Here is a 16,740-nt window from a genome sequence, read left to right on the forward strand (position 1 = left end):
AGAATATACAGTTCTCTCCTCCATATCCGAGTTTATATTTGCATAGTGAAGAGATCAGAGACCTTTCCTGATAATATCACATAAAAGATTACACCCACAACAGACTTCCACATAGCATTCCCCTAAGCCCCTACCCTAACTAAATTTTTTCCTAGTTCCCTACTGTGTCCTTTTTATCCTGTCAACTTCTTGCTATTCTTCAAGCTTCCTTAAGGGCAGGAGATTCAGAAATATTTGTTAAATGAAAAACTGCATTTCCCTTTGCTGGCTGTGCCCTTAAAAATCTGTTTCTCTGTGTATCTGAAAAAAAATTATTGGCTTTTCTATAAAAATTTTCTCTTAATTTGAAATTACTAATTAATCTAATATGTAAGTATCTGTGAATACTATTCTTAGAATGATCAGTCTGCATATTTTCAAGTTTCTATGGGAATCTCTGAAGAACTCATCACTTGCATTTTCAAATCAATATGCTGCGCTGACAAAACTGTATTTGTTTAAACAAACCATAATAAGCAATTAAGAGCATCAGTATGGGAAAGATTTGCTCTCAGATATCAATTTTCATGATACATTTTAATGTTAGTGTTGGGAAGAGTTTGCTAAGATTTCAAAAAATGTGCATCAGTTTTAAAGGTTCAGACATCAGGGCTCCCAGGTGGCTCAGTGGGTTGAGTGTCTGACTCTGGTCATGATTTGATTTCTGCTCAAGTCATGATCTCAACGTCATGAGATCAAGCCGTGTTGCGCTCTGTGTTGGGTGTGGAGCCTGCTTAAGATCTGTCTTCCGTTGTCTCTCCCTGCTTGTGTACTCTGTCTCTCAAAAAGTAAATATAAAAAATAATAATAATAAAGGTTCAACCTTCAAAGTAAATGAGGATACTCCTTTTTTGAAAGACTTAAAAAAATCAATAAATAGGGGGATCCCTGGGTGGCGCAGCGGTTTGGCGCCTGCCTTTGGCCCAGGGCGCGATCCTGGAGACCCAGGATCGAATCCCACGTCGGGCTCCCGGTGCATGGAGCCTGCTTCTCCCTCTGCCTGTGTCTCTGCCTCTCTCTCTGTGTGCCTATCATAAATAAATAAAAATTAAAAAAAAATCAATAAATATAGTTAACTAGCACATTATCTACCTTTATCACATGTGCCTATAAATTCCATTTTAAAATAATTGAGTGTTATTTATAAAAACAGTAATTATGCTTATGAAAATTCATCCAATAGTAAAGGCGGATATAAAAAGTTTCTTTTTGGACTCATCAAGCCATAATAGATAATAACTATTTTATTTTTTATTAAAGCTAAAAATTATGTTGCCTCATTAATTATATAGTAATTAAGCACATGCAGACATGGAAACATTGAACAAATGAGTTTTTGGTAACTGGGGGTGAGGGGTCAGATCTAAGGTGCACAAATATACCCCAAGGGTAAGATTAAATCTCTTGTGTTCCTTCCTGCAAAATCTGTTCACATGGTCAAAATATATTACAGTCACTAAAGGTTTGAAAATTTAACAAAGACTAAGAGTTAATATACCGTATCTCTTACTCTCATTAAGTAGTTTTAATTTAAGGCTGAAAAGTAATGTATCACAGTCTCCATCATCTAGGATGACTTCTTAACATTCTTCAATGAAGACACAATGTGGCTTTTTATGGAAGCAATCTGAGAGCACCAGACAAGTTGCTAGATTTTCTAAGAAAAATATTAGGCCAAAAACAATTTATCAATAGAATAAATATCCCCCCCACCCCAGCCAAAAAAGGAACTTCCCTTGTTCAATCAAACTTCTCAGCTAAGAATCATCTGAACCCAAAAAGAAAAAAAAAGAGAAAGACCATCTGGAAATTCAAAGATATGAACACTGCTTGGGGTCCATCACTACTAAGACCTTAAGAATTCTAGAATTTGTTCATCTACAAAACATGATTATTGTTCTTTTCCCTTTTCTGAGACGTTTATCTTGCTCACTCCTTGTCCTTGCTCATCGACCCTATACATAGGGTTGTGGTGCCATCTCATTCATCCTCACTAGATCTACTCTGAGCAAGATGTTTATTCCAAACATGGCTACATAACAACATTCTCCTACTTTACCTCATTTTTTGATTGAGTAGGACAAAGGTAAATACAAAATTAGTGTTAACAAAAACCCACACAGATTCCTTCAGACTTTGCTTATGGATTCTTCATGTGTTAATCATTCCTCTGAGAATTCCTGGGTGACTCAGTGGTTTAGTGCCTGCCTTTGGCCCAGGGCATGATCCTGGAGTCCCGGGATCGAGTCCTGCATCGGGCTCCCTGCATGAAGCTTCCTTCTTCCTCTGCCTGTGTCTCTGCCTCTCTCTCTCTGTGTCTCATGAATAAATAAATAAAAATCTTTAAAAAAAAAATCATTCCTCAATCTCAGGAACACCAATTTTGTCTACTCTCAAATACCTTAGCCTAATTTTGAAATTAAGACTGAAAACCTCTTACTCTATAACAAACAAAATATGCTGTTTAAGAGTATGCTTTTAATTAGGCAGATTACTATAAAGTTTTGAAGATTTGATAGCCATCATCTGATACTGTAATTCATTTTATTTTAAAAACTGCTTCGTATAGAAATGCTGCGTTCTCAAGCAGTCTGCTTTTTGGTTTCCTTGTATTCTGGTGAAGATCATTTCACACTTCCATTTTAAAACCAAAAATCTTTTGCTGGCATTTGAAATCTTCCATTTTGGCTTTGATGGACAAACTGGTTTATTCATTTTTTTAAAAAAGGAGATTTTGCTAAGAACTAAAACAAGCTTGTTCAAAGGTGCTTGTGCATAGCTGATAGTCAATTAATAGCACAGTTAATAATCGAGCCGGTATACAAACCTGCTCAATTATCAGATAAATGTGGCAAGCTGCCCATATGCATATATTCAAAATAGGTCTTTCCATTGGTGAAAAAACGGTTTATACTTTTTACACATTTCTGTACTGTTTAAAATTTTCAGTAAACCAAAAAAAAAAAAAAAATTTTCAGTAAACCCAAATTATCTTAATGTTTTTTTTAAGTGACACATATTAGAATATGAGAGTTTTTTTTTAAGATTTTATTTATTTATTCATAACAGACACACAGAAAGAGACAGAGACACAAGCAGGCTCCATGCAGGGAGCCCAATGTGGGACTCGATCCCAGGTATCCAGGATCACACCCTGGGCCAAGGTGGCACTAAACCGCTGGGCCACCGGGGCTGCCCAAATTATCTTAATGCTTTAAAAAAAAAAAGCCAATTGAAACATAAAATAGATATATTTAGTGAGTATTTCAAATATAATATTTTAAATATTTTAGTGAAATTTTAAAACATGGATGAAATTTTATCTGTAATATGTCATTTTAAAATTTAAATCAAATTCATTTTTTTTAGAGAACTGCCAATTTCCTGCAATAATCTTAGCTGCTCAGTTAAGTGCAGTAGTCAATAAGTAAAACATTATAGAGGTATTTTTTTCTTGTTTTTTTTAACCTTTCAACCATGTGTGACTTAAATATATTCATTTTACATCGTCATCATCACATACAGTAGTATCTAACACACAGTGCCTACAAGGAGTCATCATATTATATATCATATTATATATATTATATATTAATTCATACTGTTCCAAGCATTTTACATATATATGTTTATAGACGTGTGTATATCACCATTTTATGAAGGAGAAAACAGGTACAGAGCCAATCCAGTCAATAGCTCAAAAGGGACAGAGCCATAGTTTAAGCCCAGGCAATCCTGCCCTCATCCAGGATCTTAATCAGTGAGATGTGACCTTCCCTGACCTTATGAGAATCTCAAGGATCGCGTGTTGCCTGCCTACCATCACACTGGTATGGAAATTAAGATGATAAATGCGAGTACAATTCCACTACTTTCCACAGAGCAGGGCTGTTAAAAAATCTCTCTTCTTCCACATTTCAAGCACTACCTTCTTTCATAAAGTATTATAATCCTAGCAAAGTTCAAGCTAAATCTGTACTGGTTTCTTCAAAAATGTAGCCGAACTAAATCTAAGCTCCTTACTGCAGCTAAAATTTCATGCATGTGAACCTGAGTCCTCTGTCTCCACCCTACTTTCAACAGTCAGCTAACTAATCTATCAAGCATCACATTTTCATAGAAGTATATTAATTGATGAATATGTCCAAGCCTTTTTTTTTTTTTTAAATGAATTACAGTTGACCTTTGAACGAGGGTTTGAACTGTGTGGGTCCACTTATATGCAGACGTTTTCCTGTTACATATAGCAAAGTACTGTAAATGTGCTTTCTCTTCCTTATGATTTGCCTAATAACACCTTCTTTTCTCTGGCTTCCTTTATTTAAGAATACAGTACATAATGTGTGTAAGTACCAACTACGCGTTGACCAACTATACTATAGGTAGGGCTTCCATGGTAGGCTATTAGTACTCTACCTTATTTCTAGAGCAGTCATTCTAACCCAATTTTTGGGGGACTTCTTCTAAAAAAAGAAGTATCAGCCATGCCTATCCATTAATCAGGATTACTCTGAAGAAGAAAATTCACAGATTTTTTTTTTCAAAGACAAATACTAGTGCCCTCATGGAAATGGTTATTTCTTAGGTGATCCACATTATACCGAAGAATTAGTTACATAACGTGTTCCCCTTCACTATGATTTTCATTTGCAAATTCAGTTTGAGGATTTAGGTATTGTTGGCTCTGTTTTTTTTTTTTTTTTTAATAACAACAAATTGAGAAATAGACATTTTGATTAAACTTGCTACTCAGTCAGAGGGCACACTGCCTCCTTCATGTTAACTTCCTCTGTCTGCCACCCCTCCAGCTCCCTCCAGCCCCTCCTAAGAGTGTCTCTATACTGGCTCTGAGACACAGGGTGACAGCATTTCCAAAGATTTGCAGGAGGTGGTATTTTGCGTCAATCCCCACTCTGTACGTATGGGAACCCACTATGAGAAGGAAACCATTTCACAATAATGTGGAACACAGAGAAGTGGAAACTACCAGCAAATACCAAAACACAAACATAACTTTTTATTCTATTCCCCCGTCCGTGGCCCAGTGAATCACTTTTTTTTTGTCATGTACTCACTCCCTTGGTCAAGCGCTTACTGAAGATGTGGTAAGAGAGCTGTGAGATCTTGCTTTCAGCCCCTTCCCCCCTTGACCCCTTACTTCGAGGTTCCCCACCCCCCCTCCTCTCTAGAGTGTACCCTGCCCCTTCCTTTGACTTGGCTTCTGTGACAGTTCATGAACATACACTGATAATGATTTGTTTATCGTCTATCTTCTCCACTAGACTGGAAGCTTTGAGAAGGAAAACATTGTGTTTTGTGATTTTTTGTGACAACACAATCTCTTCAGAGCTGTGGCCAGGGTTTGGCCCACAAGGAGAATCAACAGAACTGTCCCAAATGAATAGATGGAGGGTTTCAGGGAATCAAGCCCTGCCTTTGCTCCACCCTGCCTCCAGGCATGTGTGTATGTTGTGTGTGTGTGTGGTGTGTGTGTGCACACCCATGTGTCTGTGTCTAGGAGGGGAAAGGCTGGTGAGGTATGTAAATATTATAAATGCAAAGGTTTACACTCCCTTCTCCGAGACTTGGGGTACAACCCTGGCTGGCAATGAACTACCAGGAAATTCTCTAGGATTATCTCATCTCATTGTTCCTTTATTCCTTAAATATAGATGTTTACACTGTAAGGCTTTTGCTCAGTAAACCACTTAATCTGTACTTTCCTCTTGGTATTTAACACTTTCTATTTCCTAGTCTGCGAACTTCCTGTAAGCAGGGGAACGCAGTCAAATTAAACCTTCCGACCTGGAGCTTTACATTTAAAGTACATTCATTAAGGTTTATTTTTGCATTTGTAATTGATATAATGAAGCAGAGATTAAAGAAGGAAAACATTAAAGATAATTTGTAAGCCTCTTAAGGCATTATGTGTCCCCACCCAGATCGTTTGCAGAAACAGAATGTACATTTCTACTGAATTTTATTGCACTTCTTCAGTGACAATTTAGTCCACGTGAAGGGCATCTAACAGCTATGCATATTTCTGGAATGACTGACAACTGTCAGCTTCATATAAACATCTGTAGAGAAGTCTCCAGTATGCCATCAACAGTAACATAAAAATAAGGAGCCTCTAGTAACAAGGAGAAAGCCTCAACCACAAGGAAACCTCTCTGTTTTCCTTCTTTTGTATTGCTTTCAATCAGTCATTCCTAACTTAACCTTGTCATCTATTCAGCTGCACGTTCCTTTTGCCTTCCCCAATCGGAACCAGGCGTCATTATTCTATCTGGAATACTTCTCTGCAGTACTAAGAGCCTCCCAAGTGCCATCAGGCGCCTCTGCTGGTTAGGGTGACAAAAGAGGAGAAGCTTCTGTGCCCTGCCGGTTATCACCCGTCTAACCCGTCGATTAGCAAGAACCAGTGACTGCCTATAGATCAGGATCGAATCTGAGCTTCACGATTCTGGGTACAGATGTCTTTTAGGGCAGTACTGGTCAGGAAGAGTCGGAATCTATCATCTGTGAATTAGCATCATCGTCAAAGTAAATCACTGTTTTCAGGTTAAACCCCTCAATACAGTAAACTAAAAATTAAAGAAGCAAGTTTAAACAAATAAATGTTAGAACCTTTAAATTTCATATTCTTATCAATATACCAGGCAAATTCATCAACTCAGAATAACCCCAGAAGTGGAGGCCCCATTATCACTGCCCTTATTCATTTCTTTTTTTAGAGCCACCTGCAGTAGACCTATTTTCTAAGCCCTACAAAAGACACTCAACTCATAATTACATCTTTCAGTGGACACAGATATAGTTGAATTAATCCCCCTCAAACCTCATTAGAGTGAATTGCCTACCCTTTCGCCAATGCTTTGCAAAATGGATTAATGTGCATTTCACCTCCACTCTTTGAAGGAAGTGTAACAAGTAAAAATGTCCAAAAGAATGGCAGAAAGAGCCAAGAGATGCACCCTGGCCAAAAAAATAAATCTGAATCATATTTGCCTGCATGTTACCTGTTTATACAGAAAAAAAAAATAGCGCTCAAATAAATTAAATATTTACATTTTGGCAAAAACTTCAAATATAAAGGTTATGATATGCTCCTTCCTTACTTAATTTGTGTGTGTGTGCGTGTGTGTGAGTGTGTGTATGTTTTTGGTGTGTCGGAAGACAACCAGGAAAATAACAGAAAAACTTGTAGGAATAAATAAATTGGAGGAAAGAAAGGGATGCCCTTAATTAAATGCATCTTTTAAAAACACGGAAAACCAAATGCTTCTCCTCTTGAATCATTCTAGCCCTATGGTCGTTTCTGAGCCACTTACAGGTAAAAAGAAGGGAGAAAAAGTTCAATGACCTTGTCAGTCAGGGACTCCAAAACTGTCCTGGTGTGATAATTCGCAGAGCCTCAGTGTAACGACAGAAAAACACTGATCTGGGAATTGCCTTTTTGGAAAAGGAGGGGGAAAAAAAAAAACTGGAAAAATTGGGAGAGACTGCAAATGGTTAAGATACCTATATACGGGACCCCGAACGATGCGGGATACAAATACAAGCTCTTCTGCCCCGACTGTCACCCAAACAACTTCTTTGCATCTCTGGGTAGAAAAGAAAAATAGTCGTTTTGCACAGGCGTTAGCTGAATGTTCGAGAGTTGGATGAATGGGGAAGACTCGCTCTACACCTAGCGGTGGGTGGATTTCACCAGGCTGCAGCCTCCACACCGCTTTTCTTTGCTGCACTGCAGAGGCGCCATCTTCTCCGTCTTAATCTTCACTCAATTCAATCCTTTTACCTGCACCCTAAAAAAAGAGACCCCGAGGACCCTCCCCGGCAGCTCGCGGCCGCAGGGGGCTCCTCCAGCCGGCCCCGCGTCGCCAGCGGGGAGGCCGCGCCTTAAGCGGACAAACGCCTCCTTTGATGCCCAGGAAGGCGGATCGTGCCTCCCGGGCCCCGCTGCCCCGGCCAGACGACCCCCCGCGGTCCGCAGGGCTCCCCAAGGGCTCCGAGCCCCGCCCCGAATCAGCCAGCCTGGGGGGGGGGGGGCGCGGCGGGAGCGGGTCCCGGCAGAGCCCCAGCCCCCTCCGGGACAGACGCGCGGCGCGGGCAAGGGAGGCGGCGGCGGCGGCGGCGCACAGACCCCGGGCCGGGGAGGGCGCGGTGGCGCCGCTTTTGTTCCCGGGAACCTTCTCCGTCTCCCCACGCAGCTCCAGGGCCGAGCGGACGCCGGGGCCGTCCAGGCTCGCGGAGGGTGCGAGGGAGCCGCGGTCTCCCATCACCCCCCCCCCCCGGCTCTCGCAACTTGCACAAAAGGGAAGGCGCAAACCGTACAAAGTTTGCCCGCGGAAGGCGGTGCGCGAGCCCGCCGGGGTCGCACGGAGCCGCCGCCACCGGGAAGGAGCGGGAGGTCGGGCCGCGAAGGGGCGCGGGGATGCGCGGGGGAGGTGGGACGCGGCGGGCGGAAAGGGGGTGCCTCTCGAGCCGTCCCGACTCCTCCTCCGCGGGGCCCCAGGGAGGGAAGCGCAGCGACCGCGCGCGGAGGACAGGATCCAGGGGCGCTGCGTCTTCGGTCCCCCCCGCCCCCGCCCCCGCCCCCGCCCCCGCACGTGCTCTGCCCCGCCAGGCAGGGACCGAGTCCGGGTCCCAGCTCAGGATCGCCTCCAGCTCGCCGTCCGCCCGCCCGAGCGCGTCCCCGGGGCAGGGCAGGGCAGGGCAGGGCCGGGCCGGAGGCGCGGAGGCGCAGATGCGCAGGGCGCCTGCAAAGCGGGGGCGTGGGACGTGGAGGAGAGCGGGGTCCCCGGGACTGCCCCCGCCCCGGCTTCCTCCAGATTCAAGGCTCGGAGGGAGGGAATCGGGTTCCCACCGTACCCCCCGCCCTCCCCGCCCCCAACTCCGAGGCGCGGCACCCACCTCCAACGCCCGAGCCGTCCAGGAGGCCAGCAGGACCAGCGCCAAAGCGGGCAGCATCGCGACCCTGCGCGGGGCACGGAGCGCGCTGCTGTGCGAGTGGGGTCCGCCGCGCCCTGGCTCTGCCGGTGCCGCCGCCGCCGCCGCCGCCGTCTCGGGGGCCCCGCGCTCGCGCCGCTCCGGCTGCTGCTCTCTCCTGCCGCTGCCGAGGAAACTGACGGCGCTGGAGCGCGGCGGCTGGGCTCGGAGCCCGGGGAGTCAGCTGATCCAGCCCACCCCGCTCGGCACCCGAGAGAGACCCCTAGCGGAGCCGCCGCGGAGCTGCGCGCGCTCGGCCGGGAGGGGCGGGAGCGGCCGGGAGGGGCCCGCGCCCCCCGCGCGCACAGGTGCGGCGTCCGCGGCTGCTCCGCGGCTGCTCCGCGCCCCGCGCGCCCCCGCCCCGGGGCTCCGCGGGCCTGCGGGAGAGGCTGGGGCGGCGCGAGGGACCGAGCGGGATCAGGGCAAGGTGAGTCGTAGGACGCCGTCTCCGCTCGTCCTCGTCCCCGTGAGCTTGACTCATCCGACCCCGCGGGCCTCTCGGGGATGCCGGATAAAGGGCTGCTGCCGCCGGGGTGCGTTGAAGCCGCATTTGGTGGTGTGTGGGTCGGGGCGGGGGGAGCGTTTCTGGAAGAGAATAGGAACAGGACAAGCTTAAAGGAAATTAGAATTTCTTTGCTTGTTGAGAGAGGGGAAAAAAAAAGGGAAAAAAAAAACTCATCCCCACCCCCCCACCCCCCCACCCCTGTCAAAAGCAGCCAGGAACAACCTGGAAGGAATATCTATCTTTAGAACGAACCGAAAGAGGAAAGGCACCGGACCTGGAGAACAAGGGGGCGACCTATTTACTTCTCCTTGAAGGAAGGATTTTGTTAAAAAAAAAAAAAAAAAAAAAAAAAAGTTTTGCTTATTTGTTGGGTGTTTTTGGTTTTGGGAAGGAGATGGTCAGGGATTTTCTTTTTCTTTTTCTTCTTTTTTTTTTTTTAATCAAGCTGGGATGTAACATCCATGTGAGAGGGAGGGTGAAATGAAAGTTTAGAGGGAAGGGATTTGGAAGGAGGATTCCTGTTCCACCCTCGTAACTAAGAACTCTTGACCTCAAACTCTGTCCTTGTACTTCTTTGTGGCTGTCCTAAATTACAGAAATGAACCTGCTGGGAAGCCTCTTTCTCCTAGATTAAACACAAACCATCCGATGTCCGGTTAGTGTTTAGCTAGGCTAGAATGTTCTAGAACTGCTCAGCTGTATCTCCTGCTCATGACCAGAAGGAACAGAAGTGACTAAGGGACGGTCCACTGTGGTGCTAGTGGGAGGGGATGAAACCACAGACTCTGGCGATTGGGATCAGGGCTCAGCCAGGAGGATGCCAACTTCCCTCCTGAGAACTCACCATTTATCTGCCCCTCCCCTAAATCTCGTCTTCCATCATTCTCCCCTTAAGGCATCCAATCCTGACCCCTGGATTACTTTTTCCCCCATTCTTTGAATGTCCTCAACAAATAACAACAAATATATGTTATAGTGCAATATTTGTGCACAAGCTTTGTGTCCTATACTTACAATTACAAAAGTCATTGAGGCCTTTACTATCATTCCCAAGCATAAGATGGGAAGCTGAAGCTTAGCAAATCCCAACAGCAAATAACACACATTTACCCACCTTGCCAATTGCCTGCCTGTCCTAGGCTTGTATGGACAGTGGAAAGCATCTGAATGCAAAAAGGAGTGTAACTCCAAGATGGGGAGGGAGCAAGGCCAGCTACAAGTTGTGCAGGATCCACTGCAAAATGAAAAGGTGGGACCCTTTGTTCCAAAATTAAGTATTTTAAGGTGGTGACAGCAGAGGGTTAAACCAATCACAGGGCCCCTTTTGAGCGCAGGGCCCTGTGTCATGCTGATTGCATGCCCTGGAAGCCAGTCCTGGGGCTGGGGAGGCTTAATAAGAGACCTTTATTAAGCACAAATTCAAAAATATGGTGAAGTTATAATCTCTAAAAATGAAAGTTCTTAGGTTTAGCATTTTCTCTTTCCACTGTTGAAATTCACCACATTCAACACATCCCTGGGACAAGATGTTCCCCTGGGAAAGATGATTAGCTCCTGACTCTGTCAGGATGATGGACATCCTTTACGTTTTCTCCCGTTCTGTCACCACTCCGAGATTTACTTTTCAACCAGTATCTCTGTTCTACATTTAATGCCATGTCCTGCCCTGAGGTGTCTTCTGGATCCCCTGGGCAGGAAGTGCAAGAACATCACCAGCCAGAACACTGGAGAACTCTGGAGGGGACTGACCACCCACTGGCAGGCAAGTCCACACCAGCATTCCAAGCAAGGCTTCAGTACGTCAGTTGTGAGGGGTTCGCTAGCTCATCAGACAATGCATTCTGTCTTTGGGCTGTAGGGTTACTAGGAAGTTCTTGCCTCATTGAAAGCCCACATTCCTTTTCCCTAACCTCCCACTTAGATGCCCTTTTGTACCCCTGTGCCCAAGCAAAAGTAGCCTTTTCCACACCACAGAGCTTCAAGTATTTGCCAGCAATTTTAGTGCTGCTTCTGCCTCCAGCGTGCTCCCCTCACAAAGTAACCGAAGCACTTCCTTTAACAGTTGTGCAAATTGCTTGGTTTCTGGACCCTTCCCTACTCTGACCATTCTCCTCAAACGTGTTCTGGTTTGTCAGTGTCTTTCCCTACTGCTCCAGGGGCGTGGTGAGCACTGCAGAGTGGGCCAGTCCATTGCTACCTCAGGCTGCAGGCTAATGTCGCATTTGATTTTATGGACTCACAGTGGTCACGTTCACTACCAAAGCTCCCAAATATATTCTATGAGGAGTGCTGCTGAGCCACAGCTCTGTCGTCTTGTGCTGAGGGTGTTATCTGTGCCCTGCAAATATCATCAAAAGCAATCTTAGTAGAAGCCAGAAGATGGTCTCTCTATGGTTCGCTAGGGCTGCCATAATAAAGTAGCACAGCCAGGGTGGCTTAAACAACAGAAATTTATTTTTTCACAGTTCTGGGGTCTAAAAGGCCATGATCAAGCTGTCGGTAGGGTTGGTTTCCTCTGTGATGGCACTGTAACATATTTTGAGAATTCCACACGCCTCCTAACCTATCTTCCCTTCTAGAGCTTCATGCTGATTCCTCTTTGTAGAGCAAGAATAGATCTTGCATTGTTTCACTCTCATCTCTCTCTACCTTCTCAAAGACAAAAGGGCATTATTACTTCCTTGTCTTGACTCTAGCCTTCAATATCTATAGAACTCTAAACTGTAAATAGCATTTCAGCTTTTCATCATAAAATATTTTCTCCCAATGACGAGTGCAGGTTTTCACATGGTAAGATTTTCTTTTCTTTCTAACAAATGGGCGTAAAGAAAATTTTAAGTGAATAATTAAGGCTGAACATATGTACATTTGACTAAGCCTGTGTAACAGACCTGGATGTTGACAGAGGATGAGACTTTTCACCTGCCCTTTTTCCTCGGTTAACTGCTTCATTCACGGGTCCTTACTTCACTATGGCACCCATGAAGTGTTCATGTATCTTCAAGCAATACAGTACTTTTAAAAATTAGCTCTCCTCTGCAATCAGTTACACAAAACTACTTCAGAGACGGGCATTGGATTCAGGTAAGTAATGCTTTACAAATGGTCTTAGCGTAATTCAGTAGTAACTCTATGGAACAACAAAATCAAGTGTTTAACCAGGCACTGTTATTGGCAGCTGACTTACACAACTGGTTTGAAGAATGGTGGTAATTCCAACGTGCCCACAAGGACTAATTTAACAGAATATTCCCTTATCTTATTGAATAAAAAGGAAAAAAAAAAAAAAAACAAGAAAGAAGAAAATGGGCCATACATGCCAGCCCAAGAGGTAGGAATTGTAAAAATCAATCCAGCAGCAGGAAGACTTTAATGGAGACTGTAAGAAAATTACACCGATTTGTTTCTTCAGAGAATTTTAATAGGGCAGCCCTATGCGATGGTGGAAAAAGACTCGGGCTATGAGAAATCTTGACGACTACACATCAGTTTTGGAAATAGTTATGGAAGCCACCAGAGCTTCCTTTACTGACAATCCCACCCCCTCATCAGGTGGTGTGGTGCCAAACTCAGAAGGTGCCTAACACAGTGCCTGACTGACAAATAGAAATCAGTTCTCTTTTCTTGAGAGAACAGGAATTCACATTAGCTGTCACTCAGTGGCCAGGATAGTCCTACTTTGACCTTGCATCGACCTTGCCAGTGGCTGTCAGCACAGTAGCTGCCGACCCAGTGTTACTTAGGTGGGTCCCTAAGTAATACATTACCAGTAAAAGTCCCAAATTCGTGAGTGATTTACTTTTACAAAAACACATGAGAGCAGATTCAAGGTGACAATTTTTTATCAGTCTACTCATTTGTATTCCAATATGCTTTCTTGAGTGGGAGAGAAATGGATGGAGCTGTAGAATTAAGTGATAGGCTAAGAATTAGGCAAAAACTTGACCACTCCCAAGGACAGGTGGCAGATATGTGAAAGATATACATCCCATTTGCAGATGGAAAGAACTGGAAAAGATGCTTGCCAGAGGTGCTGAGAGGGTTTCACAGGGCTGGCCCCTCCTGCAGGATGGAAGACTACATCATGTGGAGAAGAGGAGTCATTCCCCAGAGCAGCTGCCAGAAGCCACAGCTTGCCATGGCTTGGGGCCACTGCCAGCATTCCACAAGGTGACAGACTTTGAGGCTGAGGGATGTTCTGCTGCAAGATATTGAAGACTTTGTCTACACACATATCATACTTAGGATTGTCCTTTCAGTTCACCTCTTTAAAGAGAGAGAAGTCTTACTCTTTGGTAAGTAGCTCAACTTTCAAAATCCTAGCAAAGACTATAGCCAGAAATGTGTGTTACCTAACCCTAAAATGATAGAGAAGATTCCAGGCAGATATGCTTTAAGTATTCATGAACACCTTCTGTAAGTAAACAGCATCCTGAATGACAAAGCACACAAACCAACTAACAAATAAAAGCTTCATAGGCATTCAGTATATAACTTTTGTCCATAAGCAAACACCTGACTTTGCTGTATCCCCTAAATGTCCCATGTGATATTTATTCCCATTAAAGTAAACATAAGTCCTGGGAATGCAAGTGTTTAGCATTGGTGGATCAATCAAATATTTGTACACCTCCACTGTGGGAAGGATAAAAACCTGATATGTTCACTCCCCTTAAAGAGCATATGCTTATGTGAGAAAAATATCTGGGGAGAAAAAAAGCATAGTGAATGGTGACTGTAGCTAACAATACCGTATTGTATACTTGAAAGTTGCTGAGAGTAGATCTTAAAAGTTCTCATCACAAAGGGGAGCCTGGGTGGTTCAGTTGGTTAAGCTTCTGACTCTTGATATCGGCTCAGGTCTTGATCTCTGGGTCATAAACTCACACTGGGCATGGAGCCTACATAAAAAAAATGTCATTATGGTGATGACAGATGTTAACCAAACTTACTGTGGTAATGTTTCACTATATATATTTCACTATATATATATATATATATATACACACATACACACACATACACACACCTATATGTATATATGCATAGTAAATATGAATATGTGAATATATATGTGCATATATGTACATATACATAGTGAAATTTATATATATATTTATAAATAAATGGTCATCTCCTACAACTAATATTGTTACATGTTAATTACTTCTCAACTTAAAATTTTTTTAAAAGATTTTATTTATATATTCATGAGAGATACAGAGAGAGAAGTAGAGACATAGGCAGAGGGAGAAGCAGGCTCCATGCAGGGAGCCCGATACGGGACTCGATCCTGGCACTCTAGGATCATGCCCTGGGCTGAAGGTGACGCTAAACTGCTCAGCCACCCAGGCTGCCCTAAATTGTTTTTTTTTTTTAAATACAGACATGGTGGAAAACTTACATCAGTAAGTACAACTTGATATAAAGTATTTGTGTGTATGTATATGAATGCATCAGAAAAAAATTAGAATCATAATCCTATAGCACTAGGTTAGTCAGGGACATCAGGAAGAAGGGTTTTGTTTTTTGTTTTTGTTTTTGTTTTTGTTTTTGTTTTTGTTTTTGTTTTTGCAGTGGATTTGATAGTAACAATAAAAGGAAAAGAATAGGGAGCAAGAAGGAGGATATTCTAAGGAAGGACCATGTAAATACATCCAGAGTGTTCATGATGGAGCTGGTAATTGGGAGTTAGCTGTGGGGGGCACAGTTAGTGTTTGAGGAGATGAGGAATTTAGGTCAGATAGAATGGGGGGCAGTGGGCTAATACTGCTCACTACAGGTTCCTAATCAGTCTGACATACTGTGACATTTCTAGAAAAAGGTCTGTCAGTGGGGAAAGTGGGGCAACTTGGAGGGTGAAAAAGTTGAATTCGATTGGGAAAAATAGGGAGAATTGCCAGAAGTTTCAGATATGACCATGGATGGGATTTGTAAAAAGTGTGAAAAGTCATGGTAGGACACTTCATTACTAATGAGACCCAAAGGACTACTGTGTGCCAGGCTGAGGAACTTACACGCAGCATCTCACTGGATGCTCGTGAGTTGTGTTGGGTTAACCTCCCATGTCACAAATGAGGAGGTGACCAAGGGTAACGAAACCAGGAAGGGGTGGAGGAGGAAGGATTTGTACCCTGTTCTGTCTCACCCGGACACCATTAATCACATTTTATTTTATTTTTTTTTTTAGTGAGGGAAATGATAAATTTGATTTTTTAGTTTGTTTGGATGTAGGGATCAGAAATACAACAGGAAGGAACTTGCATATCGTATGCAAAGACCTAAGGGTCATGAATGAGAGATAAACGCCAGCCATGGAATGTGGCAGTCATCTCTGATGATTGGCAGCCTGTCCCCAGCACACGAGCCCAGAACTATTCAGATGAAGTTACCATGATATCACAAAAAAGCAGAGATGTTTCTTGTTTACTTGTAACAACCGACTCGTCATTTAGAGACGTGGTACCTGGGAGAGGAACCATAAGTACTCCTGTAAATAGTGTGAAGTACTCCTGTAAATAGTGTGACAAGGACGTGGTTATATTTCTATCCTAAGGTTATTTTCCAACACATTGATGAGCTAGAATAATGATTCTTGAAAAATGGAAAAAAGAACATCATTTAGCACAATTTCCAAACTGTGTACAGGGGAACTCTCGAACAGCAGTATGTTACTAAGTGTTAAATACGTACACAAAAATAGTTCTCTAATCAAATAAGGTTGAGAAATACATCGTTAAATAAAATTAAATATGTATCTTTATTTTGGAATGCCTACCACCCTTTAAAATGCTGTCGTGTGCTTTGAATTGTAGAACTCTTTGCATCTTGTAGCTCTTGACATAGCATCCCTCACTATCACATGTTTTTGTTTTTGTTTATGGCAGCAACTCCTAGGACTAGTGTCTCCCCAAGCAAGCTTTAGGGAACTCTGCTTTGAAGGCATCTTAATGGACTCTTGGACTTTTTTTTTTTTAAGACCCTTGCAATAATGAAGGTTCATAGCATACGTTTTTGTCAAAGCAGATGGGTTCTTTCCACTGAAAGGTGTTTCCACACATGACCTTGAAGACAGATTAATAAAGGAAGAAAGTAGGAATATTAGGCTGACAGACATTTTAAAGTAGAGCATAACAGATGACATAAAGAGCATCCTGAAAGTTTAAATAGGAGTTATAATGTGCATTATATGGAAGAGACTG

The 16,740-nt window shown here is 43.4% G+C and overlaps 1 protein-coding gene and 1 long non-coding RNA gene across 13 annotated transcripts in view; one reads left to right on the top strand and one right to left on the bottom strand.

The window, feature by feature from the left end:
* LOC112661802 (amyloid beta precursor protein) overlaps positions 1 to 9,114 on the bottom strand; it is a 262,644-nt gene extending 253,530 nt beyond the window's left edge. For all 9 annotated transcript variants that reach the window (XM_025449933.3, XM_025449932.3, XM_025449931.3 and 6 more), the window contains exon 1: positions 8,959 to 9,114. In XM_025449933.3, coding sequence (XP_025305718.1) covers positions 8,959 to 9,015 — 57 coding nt within the window. In that variant the 5' untranslated portion in view covers positions 9,016 to 9,114. The remainder of the gene's footprint in view (positions 1 to 8,958) is intronic.
* The window catches only part of LOC112661805 (uncharacterized), a 414,903-nt gene that overhangs the window by 18,314 nt on the left and 379,849 nt on the right, over positions 1 to 16,740 (top strand). For 3 of the 4 annotated variants that reach the window (XR_007407640.1, XR_003137985.3, XR_003137981.3), the window contains exon 3: positions 13,537 to 13,833. This is a non-coding gene — a long non-coding RNA (uncharacterized LOC112661805). Of the gene's footprint in view, positions 1 to 9,317; positions 9,461 to 13,536; positions 13,834 to 16,740 lie in introns of those variants that run through there. The other variant, XR_007407639.1, reaches the window with a different exon arrangement.

The sequence above is a fragment of the Canis lupus genome, chromosome 31 (assembly GCF_003254725.2).
Source record: "Canis lupus dingo isolate Sandy chromosome 31, ASM325472v2, whole genome shotgun sequence".
In the NCBI taxonomy this organism is placed as follows: domain Eukaryota; kingdom Metazoa; phylum Chordata; class Mammalia; order Carnivora; family Canidae; genus Canis; species Canis lupus.